This window comes from Manis javanica, chromosome 16 (assembly GCF_040802235.1).
Source record: "Manis javanica isolate MJ-LG chromosome 16, MJ_LKY, whole genome shotgun sequence".
Lineage (NCBI taxonomy): Eukaryota > Metazoa > Chordata > Mammalia > Pholidota > Manidae > Manis > Manis javanica.
The window spans coordinates 48,304,146-48,321,060 of NC_133171.1; the positions used below are offsets into that span (position 1 = coordinate 48,304,146).

Consider the following 16,915-nt stretch of genomic DNA (forward strand, 5'->3'; position numbering starts at 1 on the left):
CAGGCTGTTGTCTGTGGGGCCGTGTGAGAGGCTTGGGGCTGATTTGGGAGGATGCCACCTAGGCAGGGGCCAGGAAAGGGACAGCTGTGACTAGGGGCCTGGAAGAGGCTGGGTGGGGTTGCCATTTCTGCCTCAGTAAAGGGTCAAACCCATGAGTTCCTTCCTGAGATAAAACAATGAAGAAATCCTCATGTGTGCAACTCAGAAATGGGGCCAATGATAGGAACCCCAGACACATGGATTGGGGTGGGGCTCCCAGCCTCCATCCGGGACATAGCCTTGGGCAGGTAGAGGTTTGGTCCCTCAAGGATCATTTGTACCCATCCCGTCAGGCTTGGCTTCCACTGTCTCTTCCTGAGACTCAAATGGCCCTAGGCACTATGGGTTCTGGCTAAAGGGGATGCAGTAGGGCACCATATCTCAGGACCCACCCCTGAAGTCCCATCAAGGGGATGTGGGTTGGGTTGGGCAACCTCCTCTTTGAGGAACCTGGGTTGGTTCAGTGGCTGTGTCACAGGAGGTGTGGCCTCATGTTCATTCCGGTTTCTTCAAGAGGTGTGAACTTGGCTGAGATGCAGAATTGGAGAGGCTAGTGGTGATGTCCCTTTTCACAAACCCTTGGGATTATGGAGTCTCTCTGCTTTATCCAGAGGAGCCCCAAGTTCATGGTGATGCTGGTGGTACCTGCTGCTGCAGTCTTTTCTTTCAACCCTGGCTGGAAAAGTGCTGAGAGCCCTCCAGAGTCAGGAGAAGGCCTGGATTGTTAGCCCCTGAAAGATGACCAAACAGGATCGGAGAGACAGTTGTGTAAAGCATTTAGCTCTGGCATCTAGTAAATCATCGATTAATGGATGCTCCTAGCAAATGCTCCCAGCTCTTCCCTGCCTGAGCCCCTTCTTCCACAGAGCCAGTCCCTAAACCTAGAAGCAGTACTGGGGTCTTGACCTTCAAGTTTGATGGGGTACCTTCCCCAGGAGACTTCTGTTTTACTCCTTCCCCTTACCTCCAGCCACTGACCCCACCCTCTTCCCCCATCTCCAGGACTGGGAGGTTCTGGTCCTCGGGAAGCTCAAGTGGGATCTGGCTGCTGTGATTGCCCATGATTTCCTGGCCCTGATTCTGCACCGGCTCTCTTTGCCCCATGACCGACAGGCCCTGGTCAAAAAGCATGCCCAGACCTTTTTGGCCCTGTGTGCTACAGGTAAGAGCTTTACACATATTTTTGCTACATAAGGAAAGTCAGAAGATTTGGAAGGGTGAGAAGCAACTAGAGATTCTGATTTATACTCAGCACAAAATTTATGAAAATTATATCCCCTCTGAGCCCCATTCTCAATACAGAAAAGTAGCAGAACAGAATCATTGCTGGATGGGATCTTAAGAGACCCTCAGTATGGAGGTGGGGATACTGAGGCTGCCCAAGGTTTCACAGTGGTTAAGTTGGGAGCAGAACCCAGGTTCACCCTAGGTTTGTTTCCACATCAAGGAGAGAGAGAGGCTTCTTCTCTGCCCCCTGACCAGGATCGCTTATGGGCCACCCTGGACCTGACCTATGGGTTTGCTGTTACCTTGATCCTCTAGGAAAGAGGCCCTTGCCTGCCTTTCTCCTTTGCCACTGTCTTACCCACTCACTGCTGGGGTTTCCCAGTATGCCTCCTGCTCTGTTCATGCTGTCTGACACTTTCTGAGGAATAGGAAGTCCCTGCTGGCTGCCCTCCTTGCCTCATGGTTCCCTCTCCCTCTTTCCAAGATTACACCTTTGCCATGTACCCGCCATCCATGATTGCTACAGGCAGCATCGGGGCTGCAGTGCAAGGCCTGGGTGCATGCTCCACATCTGGGGACGAGCTCACGGAGCTGCTGGCAGGGATCACAGGCACTGAGGTGGTGAGTGCTGGGCAGCTGGGCGGCAGCCTGCTAATCCAGGAGGCAGCACTGTTCCCTGTGCCTCCAGCAGGGGGAGGTGCCCGTCCCTAACCTAGTCAACTCCTGGTGTCAGGTGCCCCACCCTTGGGGCCTCTGTGGTGTTTTCCTGCCTTGGTGTGGAGATCAAGTGTCTCAGGTGGGCTGAAGGGCACTGCCCCTGAGCACCTTTGTCTTGTCAGATGTGCAGGAGTGGGAGTGGGGCTTGGTGTCAGATGCAGGGCTGCTCTCACACCCTCTTGCCACATCCTCTTGCCAGTTTCTTAGAATTGAAGGCGGATTCCCGGGGCTGGGCTGTGGCCTAACCTCCCCAGACTTCCCCGTGTGCTGGGAGGAGTCCTTCCCCTGCACCTGCTTCCAGATGCTGTGGGGGGAGGGAAGTGGACCTTTGGTCCTAAAGGGGACGTCCTCCTATTCCACCCAGCAAGCCCCTCTCACTGTTCCCCCATGTTCCCAGGACTGCCTGCGGGCCTGTCAGGAGCAGATTGAAGCTGCGCTCAGGGAGAGCCTCAGGGAAGCCGCCCAGACCTCCCCCAGCCCAGGGCCCAAAGCCCCCAGGGGCTCCAGCAGCCAGGGGCCCAGCCAGACCAGCACTCCCACAGATGTCACAGCCATCCACCTGTAGCCCCGGAGAGGCCCCCTCGCGTGGCCACTGACAGCAGAGGAGGGGACACTGCCACCCCTTTCCCTGCCTGCAGAAATGAACCGCGCCACATCTGAAGCCAGAGGGGGCTCCTTCCTATCCACCCCTCGAAAGGCCAGAGGGGTCAGGTCCTACCTGTCCCTTCAGTGTGCACTAAGGGGCCTGGCCAGCCAGGTTTGAGTGGCTAGTCAGGCTTCTCTTTCTTCCTGCATCTGACCAGCTCGGCTCCTCCCAGTTCTAACTGGGTGTAGGCCAGGCTGGTCAGAACTGAAATTCAAGTAGGTAAAATATATGTGCCAGCATTCCTTTTTGAGGCTCCCCGCCATATCTGGGGCTCTCATGTTCTCAACTGCCAAAATGCCCCAGTGCCTTGTAAGAAGGTGTTGCACCTTCTAGAATTACTGCATTTGGATTGGGGTCTTTCTGAGGACAGTTCAGATGTTCTGACACGTGTGAGGGGAAATAGTCTGGACAGCACCTCTCAGCACACTTTGGAAGCCCCTGCATAATCTGTGCTCACAGTTACTCCTAGAGGGAGGGGCCCAGGCCTCTGTCAGAGGGGCGAGAACCAACCAATTCCTTGCTTTGCTTTCCGCTCAGCTTCTCCTGTGTGATTGAGGGGGGTTAGTGCTGAAGGAAGAGGTTGTTTTAATTTATTAATTGCTTTGAATACAACTGTAAGAGGGTGTGGTGGGGCCCATCTACCCCACAAGAGGTGGTAACCCTGGAGGTTGCTGCATCCCTTCCCTCTGCTACTGGTTAGAGGATCTTTGTGGCCAAGGAGCTGCTACAGCCTGGGGTGGGGCCATGCCCTCCTCTCCCTTTGGCCATCTGCCCCATCATCCAGTGGGGGATGAAGCAGGGATGACCTGGAGGTGCCCAAGCCGCCTGTCTGGAGAGGGAGGCAACAAGCCCTGTTAACACAGGCCTTTCCTAAGGCCACAAGGTCCAGGCTGGTGGCCCAGGACCATCATGCTACTTTAATAAAGATTCTGGAATAAAATTGGCTTTGGTTTCTTGGATGGGATTGTGGTATGGGTAAAAGCCCATACAAATCTGAATGCGTGAGGTAAGGAGGGTGGGAATTAGTGGTGTCAAGCAGGGGTCATCCAACTATTTCTATAAAGGGCCAGAGAGAAAACATTTTAGGTTTTGTGGACCATTTGGTCTCAGCTCCAGATATAGTCAGTTCTGCTTTATAATGGGACGTACATGTTCCAAAAATGACTGCACCATGCAAAATTGCACAATAAAAACCACAGGCTTATGGGAAAAAAGGGGTTTGGAGGCTCAATATTCAAAAACTTAACATTTAAAAAAAGAAGAGGAAAGTGGATAGTAGAGCTTTTACATAATCGTTAAACACATCAACACTATAACAAATATGGCAATTGTCTTGAAAAAAACCTGAGGTTTGCTTGTGGAAAAAGAAGTCAGAAGGATGTGGAGGGTGAGCTGAGATATGAGATGGGGTGCTCCCCACCCACAAGGTGAGGTGAGGTACGTCTGAGGCATAAGCCTGGTTAAGGCGTAAGCATGTCTGAGGTATATGCATATTTGAGGTATACACGGTTGAAGAATATGTATTATCTGAAGAATATGTATGTATTAGCTGAGTAGTTTTCTGCTTTCTTCTAGTGCTTCTCAACAACAAAACTACATATAAACATAAAATTTGCTTTATGATCAAATTCCCAAATGTAGTCACTAGGTCAGAACAAACTCACACTTCTAAAAGCAAACAGCAAGGGTTCCAGCAGGACTGCATGCAACCCTGCTGCTGCAACAGAAAGCAGCTATAGAAAGTAAGGAGGGGGCATGGTTGTCCCCATAAAATTTTATTTACAGACAAATTTGAATTTCGTATAATTCTCATCTATCACAAAATACTAATTTTTTCCAAACCATTTAAAGTTATAAAAACTATTAATTCATGAGCCATAAGAAAATGGGCATATGACCCTAGTTTGCCAACCCCTGGTCTGAAGATTTCATTAGTCAAGGTTAGGAAGTGAACCTGTCTGGTAGTGACAACCAGATCTAATCATGCCTGGGCCTGACCTTACTCTGACCCTTCCTGCCTCTGTATCTACACTTCCCTCTAAGGGCTCTCTCCTTTAGCAATTCCATCTGAGACAAGACCATCTTTTGAATGACCTGGTTGCTGGCAGTCTCCCAAAGTCACCCATGTCAAAGGAAGGCAGAGGGGCAAACAGGGTGGGTACAACCTGGAGAAAATAACTTGTAGAATAAGGGGGACTCCTGTGGATACTGGGTATAAGAATCACTCCTAGACAGGAAAGGGGAAGAGTAACCCCCACCTCCAGCTGAAAAGAAAAAGCAGAAAGCTCTCCACTGGTCACATCAAAACACAGAATTTCAGTAAATACCTGCCTTTGTTTCAATCCAAATCCCAGTGACTTGACACAACAGACCAAGAGGAATACCTATTTCAAGCCCCAGCTGGGGAACAGGAAGGCTGGCCTGTGGGATCTGAAGTCAGTCTCGGGACTGAGTGGGAACAAAGACCTAGAATGGAAGAGGGAGCAAGCCAGACTCTCAGTCTTCCTGGTCAGGGACCAGGGTACCACAGATGCCTGTGACCTCTCATTGTCCTGACTGGGTCTTCAGCTGTAAAAGCTCAGTGTCATCTCTCGTCACCAACAGGGACCCCAGTGTCCTTCCATGCACCTCAGACCAGGACAAGAGGCTGTGTCCTCACTCCATGGTGACAGGAACATCTTCCACATCTCGGGGGACTGCACTCTGAAGCTCACGCCTGATCTCGGGGGACAGCTGTGGGTGCGGCTGCAGTCGGAGCAGCTCTAGGAGGGCCTCTTTCTGATCCATGGCTAGGTCTGCCTTGTAGCGCTGGACCAGAGTCAGGAGGCACTGGTGCCAGAGCACAGGCAGTTCTCGCTTCTCCATGCGGAACCCCAGGAAGTGGAAGACCAAGGCGTCCAGCACCCTATAGGGCAGTGCATACTTCTTATCCAGGAGCAGTCGCAGGAAGATGCTGCTGGCACCGCTGTATTCCATCTCAGCAATTTTCAACATGGCTGCACTAGTGGAGGGGGATGGGGGAATGTTGAAGAAGATAATACTTCTCCCTTTCCTTCTTGTCTGTGCCTTGCTGTGGCCTTCCTAAGGGGGCCATCTCAGGCCTTCCCACCTACCTACCTAATTTTGTACTCTCGAGCCCAGTTACAGCTTTCAGCTGATTCATCCCAAATCCTTACGTCTGGCCCAGGCTGCTTGTCTCAGTACCTGACTGGAGTATGTCCAAACGTCTCGAGATCTCCATCCCTAACATACTCTTCCCATGTTCCTATTCAGTCATTCAACTACTAAGCACCTATCATGTGCCAGGCACTGGGATCCTGTTGTTGTGGAATGTACATTACTGGTGGGAGTAATGAAATACCCACTGGCTTAAACAAGCCACAAACTCAGGGCTATTCTTAGCTCCTTCCCCCCCTTCTCCCACCTATCTCCAAGTCCTGGGATTCCACCATCTGGATAACCACTGACCAGATGTCCTCCACCCAACCAACACTACCTGGAATGCAACACAGGGATGGAGCATTTGGTGATGATGCTCCCCACGATGATGGCTTCCCGGAGGGTACAGGTACCTGACTCGCACAGTGGAATCAGGATGCCTGGGAAGAGTCAAGAGGAGCCGTCACTTTGAGCCCAGGGTGAGAAAGGAGCTATAGCAGGAAGCACCTCCTCCCCACCCCCGCCACCACCCCGCCAGCCATCCCAAATCAGGCTCACAGCTTTCACCCGTAGGAGCTCCCAACTCTTCCTTTTTAAGTGCCTCCTGGGTTCCCACCTTTAAACCAGGCTCCAGGCTTGAATAGGGCCTTCTTGAGGGCCATGTAGAGGTGGAAATTGAGGCGTTTGTATTCAGCAATGTCATCTCGCACCCGTGGGAGCAGGACAAGGTTGTAGAAGCGCTGGGCCATACGTTCCTTCAGGTTAGAGGCAAAAATCCTGGTTTTGGGGGGTAAGAAATCACAGGTCACTTGAGTTTGGGTTGGCCCTGCAAATATCACTTTGGATGGGACATGCAGGAGAAATGAGGGGTGTCTAGAAGTGAGCACCCAAGTCAGATTAGAGAGGGAAGCGAAGGGGCTATAAGATACTCCCAACAGGGTGAACACCGTCTTCAGGAGAGCCAGAGCTCTCAGCTACTCCCCTTCCTCTCGCCATCACAGTCCTCTCTACCTGCTGTCATGAGGAACCTCGCCTCCCTGGGGAGCCCCACGCTGCTGAGGCGAACACACCAGGGTTGTATATCCCAGTAGTTACAAGCCTCTCCCCTAGAATCTCATCACAGGACATTCTCAACAGGGTCTTGGCCCCCAAACATGAAAAAGGCAAAGCTGGGAGTATGACAACAGGCAGAAGCACAGGAGAGCTCTGGGGCAATGCTGGAGTGTCGTGGCAAAGGCAGGCGAGGCTCGTGCTTCCAGGCCCAGCCCTCCCGCCATCAGCTCTACCTTGTGGCTTGGTACATGGCAGCTGCAGTCCAGGCCTCTGGCTCTGTGACATAGAGGATTTGCTCCCAGTTGGAGAGTGCGGGGATGACCTTAAATGCTTTGGGCAACTTCCCACTGCGGTACTTGGATAACACCTGGGGACGAGGGAGTAAAATCTTCATGGCCATCACTGTGCATACTGCTTGCTGAGCCAGGTGCTTGTCATGTGTTAACTCAATCCTCACAACAACCCTGCAAGGAGGGGCTATTATCATCCTCATTTTCCAGATGGGGAAACTGAAACCAGAGAGTTAAGTAACCTACCCAAAGCGGCAGAGAAGGACTCTGAACCCACACACTACCTCTTAAATGGTTAAGTGACTGTGCACCACTATGCCTTATTTGTGTGAGAGGTGGGCACTCAAAGCCTTGGGGGGAGCCTATAGCCCCTGAGAGGGTACTGCTTGGTCATGTCTGTAATAGGTAAACATGGCTCCCCTCTCAGCCCTTACCTCCCGGACCCCTCTGTAGACCTCCAGGACCCTGGGGTCCAGCTGGGACACAGGGAAGCCTGACACCTCTGACATGACTGTCTCAACTTCCGTCTGCTTCTCAGTCAGCTTCTCCATGATGATGTCAGCCAGGGTGCGCCTAGGAGTAGGGGAGGTGCACAGGGAAGAGGAGGGGTGAGGGTCGGAGGGGAGGGGGGGCTGTGGTTACAGCCCAGGAAGCTTCAGCCTCCCCACGGTCCCTTGTGAGCACCAATAAACCTGTGATCTTGCCAGGCTGTGTGGGCTCAGTCCCCTTCAGGGGCCACCCACCCACCACAGAGTCGCTGCAGACTGCAAAGGCCCTGAAAACCATTCAGTTCAGCTGAGGACAAAGCTGGCCGTCACGTGTGGGTTAATACGAGCACTCTGAACTCAGTCTGCCTAGCTTCCACCCCTGGCTTTTCCATTCCCTGTGTGACCTTGGGCATGCTACTATGCCCTACTATGCGTCAATTTCCTCACCTGTAAAACAAGGATAGTGATTGTACCTACCTCACAAAGTTAATGCATGGATTAAACACGTCAATGTATAGATGTTACTTAGAACTATTAGTACATAGCAAGTGCTGAGGAAGTGTTGCCTATCACAAATATGACCATCATATGCTACACTGAGGGCTTTCCAATTAAAAAATTCCAGTCTGACCTCCCCAGTGCCAAACACATCTTGATACAGATCCCATCCTGATACAGATTTCAAGTAGCTGGGATCATTGGGCAGAGATGATGGCACAAACTTTCCCCCACTTTAATTTATCAAAACTTATGGAAATATTTCTAAGACTCATGATATTTTTCTCAGCCTCCTTAAACAGAGTATATCAAACAAGCTCACTGTGATGATTCAGAATTATCACTACATTGGGCTTTGGCATATTAAAGGTGCCTTCGGAAGCTGCTAAAGGATATTTAAAATGGCCTGTTTTCTGAGGGCCTTCTCAGTGCGAGGCACCGAGTGTGGGACATCCCCAACGTCATCACATCCATCCATGCAGTGCCTCTGTGAGGTGGTGGTATCTGCCGTCTTCAGATTCGGGAACTGAGAGTAAGAGAGGCTGGTAACTCACCCCAGGCCTCACAGCTCTCAATTAGGGGGAAAGAGTCAAACCCTGGTCTTTCAGGTTTTGAAGTTCAGGTACGGTACCACACAACAATGTGCCCCTGACTGCTCAATTCATCTAGGGTCAGGCCTGTTTTCTGAAGAGGCCAGCTGTCATTTCTCAAGACAGGACTCCTGTCTCTGTCAGGAGTCCCCGTAGCTTCTCCCTCAAGCTGCAAAGCCCTCTGCTGAGCCTGTCATACTCCTCTGTTCAAAAGCAGTTATAAGGCGCTGAGTGAGAACCCGAGAGGTGCTCTGGTGGGACAAGCACGCAAGTACCAGCACACCCGTGACACCTGTGTCAGCTGCTGGGCCTCAGTGCAGGATAGGTGCTCACTGCTTCACTTTGTGGTCTCACATAAGCTACTACAGGACCTACCCTTGGCCTGTATTGTCACAGTGCCATCAGCAATGAGAGATGCACTGACCCAAAACAAACTAAAGAACCGAGCACAGTATCAGGTTAATATCACCAGGTCAGAATGAACCAGTTGCAGGCCCTTATCCTAGCCTCCTGTCCCCTGGGCCAAATTCCATGGGCTCAGGAGCTTGCCTAGAGCAATGTAAATGCTTGAGTGTTTTGGAGCTAGCACTTATTACAGATGAGAAAAAAGTTACTGGTTCTAACTGGGGGCAAACTGGGGACACCTGACATTCTGTGGAGACATTTTTGGTTTTAACAACCTGGGGGAAGGTCACTGCTGTATCTAGTGGGTAGAGGTCGGAAATGCTGCTAAATGTCCTGCAATGCCCAGGACAGCCTCCACAAAAGAGAATTATCCAGCCCCAAATGCTGACAGCACTGAGGCTGAAACACCCTGGATAAAATGAGGCTTAGGGTATGAAAGAGATCTGGCCAAGGAAATGAGCTGACCACTATGAAAACAGAACATACCAAGACCAAATGCAATCGGATGATCTCCCCAGAGATATACAAAGGCCCTGTAGATGTCTCCCCAGGCAATCCAGGCAGTTCCGGAACAGGGGGACAAAGCAGGGAGAGGTTATTTTGAGTCTGGGTCACTCTCACTCAGATTGGCCCTTTGAGGACAGGCCAATTTTGTCAAGGTGGTGTCTCACAACTAGCCATGCTCACGCTCTTCCCAAAGGCAGGGCATCAAAATTCTGCCAGGGAATATGCTTCCCTGGGGACGGTTGCTACCCAGACCTGCTCTCCCAAATCCCAGGCCCTGCCACCCCTACCTGGCGGGAGGGTTACCTGGCGGGAGGGTTCTTGTTCATGAACATCTCAATGGCATGCTCGTCCTCAGGGTCTACAATCACCTCTGCATGGTGGCCCACCCCTGTCATCGTGGCAGCCTTCTCCAGGGTGGGCCACTCCTCATCCTCATCATCTGATCCATCCTGTGGCACTCTGGGACCTAGAAGAGGAGAGATGAAATGGATAAGCAAGGAAAGCAATGGGTGAGGGATTTAGAACTCAATGTGACTTTAGCCATCACGTATGATACAGGCCTCACATGTGCTTGTAGTAGGTACAGATGCGTGCAAACAGATGGTGTACATACTACCTTCATGTCCTCAAGGCTCACAATCTTGAGAAACAGAATGTGCACATATGAACCAATGAGATAATGATGCCAATAAATACAAGGTTAATACACTATAGTTATGTAGCAGGAACTGTTCTAAACACAATATCCTCATAACTCCAAGAAACAGGTATATTATTATCCCCAATTTCAGATGGGGATGCTGAAGCACAGCAAAGTAATTTGCCTAAAGCAGGTAGTCTGGGCCTAGAATATGCAGTCTTCACCTCTATTCTACATACAGGGTAAGAATTGATTACATGCCCAATGAGGGGTGGAGATGGTAATTACCAAGCACTTAGAAAATGGAGTACAGAGGATGGTTAGGCTGTCTGGGGGTTGGAGGAGCCTGTTCCAGAAATGGGTAACAATACTGGCAACAGGGCCTGGTTCTAAGAGTGTCTGTTAGGCAGGAGAAAGAAACACAGCTAGATGGGTAGTGAAGCCAGACTATGAAGGGCCTTGAAGCCAGGGAATGGAGTTCAGATTTCAATGGACCAAACTTTGAATAACTGGCTATTGGAAGGCTACAGCTGGCTAGGCATCTGAAAGGGATCTAATAATCCAAGTGGAGAGATAAAATGCTACATATGAACAGGCCGTTAAAAAAAGAGGCAGTGTGTGATAAAAGCTAAGTAAGGGGAGGGAGGGGGCCCAGACATTTGGTCTCCACATGCTAACTCCCAAATCTGTACTTGAAGGTGGATCTCCCTTCACCCCAGACCCTGACTCCAGCTGCCTCCTCTAACAGTGGCGTTTAGATGACCCACAGGCACTTCAAACTTCACCTGTCATCAACCCAACTCACTCTCTTTCCTCCTAGGTCTATCCTACTGTGTTGAACAACTAAGTAATGGCACCCATCCGCCCAATGCTAAGCCAGAACCTGGGAGGCATGCCTGCCTCATTACCTGCCATCACCCCTAACACTCAACCAATTACCCAGTCCTATTCGACTCTACTGAACAGAATCACTCTCAAATCCTTCACAGCCCTGTCCAAGCCCAGATCCTCAGTCATCTAGTGTCTGGATTAATTAGCAACCCCCTGACCAGTATTGTCTCCATATTCTTCAATAGTTTCCCATTGTCTTTAGCACAGCTTTAAATCCCAGGCACAGCCTCCAAGTCTTGTAGAATTGTCTCCTATCCACCTCACTATCATTCATTAATCCATTCATTCAGCAAACACTGAGTGCCTACTATATGTGAGTACTGAAAATGTATTAGCAAACACCAGAAACAAAACCTGCCCTTAAAAGAACTTACATTGTAACGAGGGAGTCAGACAATAAGCAAATATACATTAGGTTAAAAGAGAAATGCCAAGTAAAAAGAGAAAGGGCAGAGGAGAGAAGCTGGAAGTTGGGGGACAGGTGGGAGTGTGGCAGTTTTTAATGGAGCGGTCAGGGTAGGCCTCTCTGAGAAGGTGAAGAATCGAAGGAGTAAGCCTACAAGTGTACAAGGGCAGAGGAACAACCAGGGCAAAGGCCTGAAACTGCCACATTTAAGGAATAATGAAGCCTATGAGGGTGAAGAGGGCAAAGGGTGAAGTGGAGGAGAGGTCACACTGGCAGTGGGGCCATCATATCGGCATTACTCCTTTAGCTGCTGAGCTGAGAATGGACTGCAGGAGGTGTGGGACACTTATTGGTAAGCTACTGCAATGATCCAGGTGAAAGATCTTGGTGCTTTGAATAAGGTGGTGAGAAGTGGCCTGAATCTGGATATATTTTGAAGGGAGAGTCCAGAGGATCTCCTAACGAATCAGATGTGGAGTGAGAAAGAGAGGAGTCCAAGGTTTCTGTCTTGAGCAAATGGAAGGAAATCATGCTATTAACAGATGAAGAAGATATTGGGAGGAGAAGGTTTGGTCAAGTAGAATTTCTGTTTTGGATATGGTAAATTTGAGATGTCTATTAGACTTCAAATTGGAAATGCCAAATAGATAGCTGAAATGTAAGAATCTGGGTTTCATAGAAGAAATCAGAGCTAAAATATGACCTGGGAGCAGTCACCAAATAGACGGTATTTAAACCATGAAACTGACGACAGCACCAGAGAGGTGAAGAGCTCCCTGGGGGCACTTTATTGATAAGAAGCTGGGGACAAAAGAGGAGCCGGCAAAGGATACTGAGAAGTGAGGAAGCAGTGAAACAGGAACGTGATGTCTTAGAAGCCCAGTAATGATACTGAAGCCAGGAAGCCAGTGTTCAATTGTGTCAAACTTTGCTCTCAGGACAAATGAAAGATGAGATCTGAGAAATGGATGAAGCAACTCGTAGGTCAATACTCCATTCCCACTCTAATATGAAAATCTTGACCATCTTTTACTTAATCTCCCTTTTTGGCCTCTAAACAATATTGTTCGTTCTGCTCAGAGTATTCCCCACTTATTTGTCAGGTCTCAGCACAAATGTGCAATCTGGGCAGGCTGACCCCCAAGACTAAAGCTAGTGTTATCACAAGAACTATACTTCATCATGGAATGTATTATTCTAATTGTCTATTTAGTTGTCTCTCTTCTGGGCTAGAGTGTAAGATCCTGAAGTCAGGCTCTTGCCTATTTTATTTATCTCTTTAACCAAATCACCTGAATTCCTAGCACAATAAGCATGTAGACATCTCATAAGTATTTTTAGAAGAAATGAATAAATGCTAGGAGGACTCAGTGACGGGAGCAATCGCTTCGTGTTGGCCTAACTTCGGGGGTGTCTAGAAACGAGTGCCTACAACTAGGAATGGGCATGGAGGGCTCTGACCATCCTAAATCCAACCCAGAGCTGGGTCTCCCACTCCATTCCCTTTACAAGGGTGTAATATGGACCCCTTTTTAAAAATCCCGAGCTATTCACCTGCCGAGCACCTTTCAGCCTCCACTCCCCAACTAACCTCCCTCGCCCTCGCACCCACGCCCGCCGCTCACCTAGCCGCGTGGTTCGCCCCCGCGGCGCCGCGGGCCTGTTCCCAGTCCCGTGTTCGGCCTCGAGTTCCTCCTGCTGCTGTCGCGCTTGCTGTAAAATCCGTCGGGTCAGCCGGGGCCCCACGTACTCTTCCTCCTCTTCTCCAGTTCCGCGACCCCGCTGCTTTTCCCGGGCCCCTGCCCGCACCGCGTCCCCAGCCAGGATCTGCTCGGCCAGGGGCGCATGTTTTCCCTGACTCCCGGCTCCGCGGGCCGCCTTGAATTTGGGCATTTTTTTCGAAAACGTTGCCGGGAAAGTTCCCACGTGCGGACGGAGATGGAAAAAATAAAAAATCCCTGAGCGCGCTTGCGCAATGAACGTCCAGCCCCAAAAGGTCACACGGAGATCACAGCGCCTCCTAGGGTTCGGAGGCCAGGAACGCTGTCAGCACCGCCCCATCCCCAGAAAGGGCTCACGGGGCCTGTAACTGGAACCCCTGAGTAAACTCATTGTATTGAACGTTGGCTTTTTTAAGTGGTGGAAGTCCAAACCACGCTTTCCTAGTCATGGCTGTAGGCCCAGGGTGCCCGGCCAAACAGGGATTTCCCGAGCTGCAAGCCGGCCAACTAGGGTAGGTCGGTGGCGTCATTGGAGGCGCCACCGAAGGGGCGCCTAGACACGCCCCTGCCCCGTGTGAGCGTGCTGACTGGGCGCTCTGTCAAACGTCATTTCCGGAGCACGTCCCTCAACGAAACTTGTCTTAGAGGGCTTCACTTAGTGTGGGCGGCTAGAGAGCACTGCGTTTTGTGTGTTGCCTGCCAGGCTCCTGGCCCGTCACCATGGGAGTGACTTGGTACGACTACAAGGGATTTTGTGGGACGGGGCTTGGGGTCGTGAAGGGTTCTCGGAGCCTGGACTATAATGGGGAGGAGGCCCGGGACCAGGGTTGCCGTCCCCAAGTTGCTGAGCAAAATTGTGTGGGTGAGGGTACAGCGTTAGCGCCGCGTATCCTCTGGGTCTGTTTCATCGGAGACGCGCCCCTTCCTCCTGGAAGGCGGCAGGTTAAAGGTTTTATCCCAGGAACTCATCAGTGGTTTTGTACCTCCTTCCTTTTTTCCTTGGTACATCTGCCTAACAGTGAGGCTAAAGTACTATCCGGGATGGAACGTTAGAGTCGGAAACAGGCTGTCGGAACCAGGATCTGTCAACAGGCCGGCTTGGACGGGGTGGGGAATAGGCAACCAGGAGATAGTATCTTTTTTAGGTTTTCGCCTGCATCTCCCTACGACTACTAAATGCGGTTAGAACAGCCTTTGTCTGGTTCTAGCTTGGGTCTAGAGGAAAAAAAAAAAGCTGTTGGGAATTAGGAGGTTGGGGTTCAGGCATGTCACCTCTTCAGGACGGTTTCCAACTATGTGCAATTACATGGTTGGTCTAGTTACTATGGACTTTTTGTCTCTAACATGTTATATATGTTAGGGTGGCAGGGCAAGTTATGGGCCTAATGATCTTGGAGGCATTAGTTACAAAAAAGCTGGTTTCAAGACTTTCTTTTCTTTATCAGTAAGTGTGAGCATCTTTCTAGTCAGAGTGGGCTGGAGGCCAGGATATCTGAAGTCAGTGGCTATCAGCTTCTCTGTGGGAACTTACTGCTCCTGATAGCCTAGGTTCTAGCCTGTTTGCTGGTGACTGCACCTTTGTTTCCTATACTTGAGCCTCCTAAGTCCTCTAGTGTAGGGGAGATGTGTTAGGGATGGGAATGAAAAGTTTGCAGCACAGAGGAAGCCCCTGTTCTTTCCATAGCAAAAGCAGACAGAGGGAATGTGTTCTCTCTCTGTTGATACCCTTACCAGTATTTTCAGACTCCTAGGACTTCTGACCCCAGTAGCACCAGTTTAGGGATTCTCTTACATTTCAGAATAAGGCATATTATCATCATTGCTAATCAGTGCTTTTTCTGGAGAATAGTGACAATTTTTAGCAACTGTCAGTCTCTACTTTTATAGTTTCATTTTGCAGTTTTTCTAGTTCATTCATACACTTTTATAATTGATTGATCATAAGGTAATGCATTTATCTCCCAAAATTCAGACTATGATTTTCATATAACTAAATACAACCTGTATTGTTATTTACTAATACTTTGTTTTAAATATATTTATTTTGGTTTAAAGTGTTTCTCACAGGCAACTACTTCCCTCGGGAAGCCGTCTGGTATAATAGATAAGAGCAGGGGACATGGAGCCAGTTTGCTTGGCTTTGGGTCCTGCCCATACCACACGAAGCTGTGTGACTTTGTGTGAATAATTAACCCCTCTGTACTTCAGTTTCCTCATTTGGAACTCGGAGATATATTGGCATATCTTATCAAGCTATTGTGGGAATTTGAAGAGTTAATTTATCTAAAGGCCTTTGGACACTGCCTGGTATGTGTTAGTTGCTTCTTGGGGATTGTTACCCAACATTCTAAAGAGGAAGCCAGTTTCGCTCACCATAGAAGGAAATCTTGGAAATAATATTTTTTGCTTTATTGTTTTGGTTAAATACTTGTACATACTGTTGCCTCTCACTCGCAAAGATTAGAAGCTTGAGGCTTGCTTTCTCTTTGATCCTGGGGCTGACAGAACTTTCTGCACTGATGGGAATGTTCTATATCAGTGCTGTCCAATACACTAGCCCTCAGCCTCATGTGGCTACTGAGCCCTTGAAATGTGGGAAGTGCAGCTAAGAAGTTTTTAATTTATTGGTTTAAATGTAAATAGTCACATGTGACTCATGGCTACTGTATCAGACAGGGCACGTTCAGGGTGTTAAGAGAGTTTGTGGAAACATGCTAACCCCAGATTGAAAGAGTCAGAACTGAAAGAATCAGAAAGGAAATCCCTTTGCTCTTATACAGCTCAATGTTAACCGAATGCCCAGTCTGCATGCCACCTAAAATTTCCTGAATACTGCCCCACATGCCACGCTGCGGAAATACTGGTGTGATAGATAGGAAGTTCTCTGCACTGGTGTGAGAGCCCTGAGACCTGCCCTCTGGTCAGTAACTATGGGCCTCTATTTCCTCTTCTCTAAAATGAGGGGGTCAGGGTAGGTGGTGTCTAACTAACATAACTCTTGGCCCTGATGAATTCTGTGGGTGAGTGAGTGGTGCAGTCAGAGCATGTGTCTCTGGATACTGATGATTTGATCCTTTCCTTTCCAGTGTGTCTCAGATGCCTGTGGCTGAGGGCAAGAGTGTTCAGCAGACCGTGGAGCTTCTCACCCGGAAATTGGAGATGCTTGGGGCTGAGAAGCAAGGAACATTTTGTGTGGACTGTGAGACATACCACACGGCTGCCTCTACGCTTGGCAGCCAAGGTCAGTGAGATAGATCTGCAGGCTGGCTGAGGTTGTCTTGTAATCAGTATTTCATAAATGGTAACTAAGAACTCAACTGAGTTATGTCATCATTGCAGTGTTACCATTTGTTTTGCCTTCAGTGGGAAGGATGTAAGAATCAAGACATAATGGTTATAAAAGCATTTGGAAAATAGAACATTGGTATGTTGAGATGAGATAGAATACTACTTTTTTTTAATATATACAATCTTATATTAGTTTCAAGTATACAACACAGTGGTTCAACAGTTACACATATTATTAAATCTTTACCCCCCTCCACTAGTGCAGTTACTATCTGTCAAAATAGGAAGATGTTACAGAATCATTGACTATATTCTCCATGCTGTACTACCATCCCATGACTGATTTATAT

At 49.3% G+C, this 16,915-nt stretch overlaps 3 protein-coding genes across 9 annotated transcripts in view; 2 read left to right on the plus strand and 1 right to left on the minus strand.

Moving 5' to 3' along the window:
* Positions 1–3,569, plus strand: part of CCND3 (cyclin D3) — a 73,792-nt gene extending 70,223 nt beyond the window's left edge. For all 4 annotated transcript variants that reach the window (XM_037005075.2, XM_073224435.1, XM_037005073.2 and 1 more), the window contains 3 exons: positions 1,042–1,201; positions 1,751–1,887; positions 2,381–3,569. In XM_037005075.2, the coding sequence (XP_036860970.1) occupies positions 1,042–1,201; positions 1,751–1,887; positions 2,381–2,548 (465 nt within the window). In that variant the 3' untranslated portion in view covers positions 2,549–3,569. The remainder of the gene's footprint in view (positions 1–1,041; positions 1,202–1,750; positions 1,888–2,380) is intronic.
* Positions 1–16,915, plus strand: part of MED20 (mediator complex subunit 20) — a 97,103-nt gene that overhangs the window by 69,023 nt on the left and 11,165 nt on the right. For 2 of the 4 annotated variants that reach the window (XR_012126145.1, XM_017673456.3), the window contains exons 1-2: positions 13,871–14,011; positions 16,364–16,518. Coding sequence is in view for 2 of the 4 variants with exons in the window: in XM_017673456.3 (XP_017528945.1) it covers positions 13,998–14,011; positions 16,364–16,518 (169 nt within the window). In the remaining 2 variants the exon portion in view is untranslated. Of the gene's footprint in view, positions 1–13,868; positions 14,012–16,363; positions 16,519–16,915 lie in introns of those variants that run through there. The other 2 variants (XR_005057761.2, XM_017673457.3) reach the window with 2 other exon arrangements.
* BYSL (bystin like) lies at positions 4,373–13,735 on the minus strand. The gene is made up of 7 exons (XM_017673444.3): positions 13,182–13,735; positions 9,923–10,085; positions 7,566–7,704; positions 7,075–7,208; positions 6,405–6,565; positions 6,126–6,228; positions 4,373–5,630 (listed from the first exon to the last, which is right to left on the minus strand). The coding sequence occupies exons 1-7, from the start codon at positions 13,447–13,449 to the stop codon at positions 5,285–5,287; spliced, it is 1,314 nt and encodes a 437-aa protein (XP_017528933.2). The 5' UTR covers positions 13,450–13,735; the 3' UTR covers positions 4,373–5,284.

Excerpts from the sequence above, each read along its gene's own strand:
- BYSL (XM_017673444.3), bottom strand. The coding sequence starts at position 13,449 with ATGCCCAAATTCAAGGCGGCCCGCGGAGCCGGGAGTCAGGGAAAACAT. Across the intron at positions 6,566-7,074 it reads GCCATGTACCAAGCCACAAG|GATTTTTGCCTCTAACCTGA; the intron begins GTAGAGCTGATG and ends CCCCAAAACCAG. Across the intron at positions 6,229-6,404 it reads GCCTGGAGCCTGGTTTAAAG|GCATCCTGATTCCACTGTGC; the intron begins GTGGGAACCCAG and ends GACTCTTCCCAG.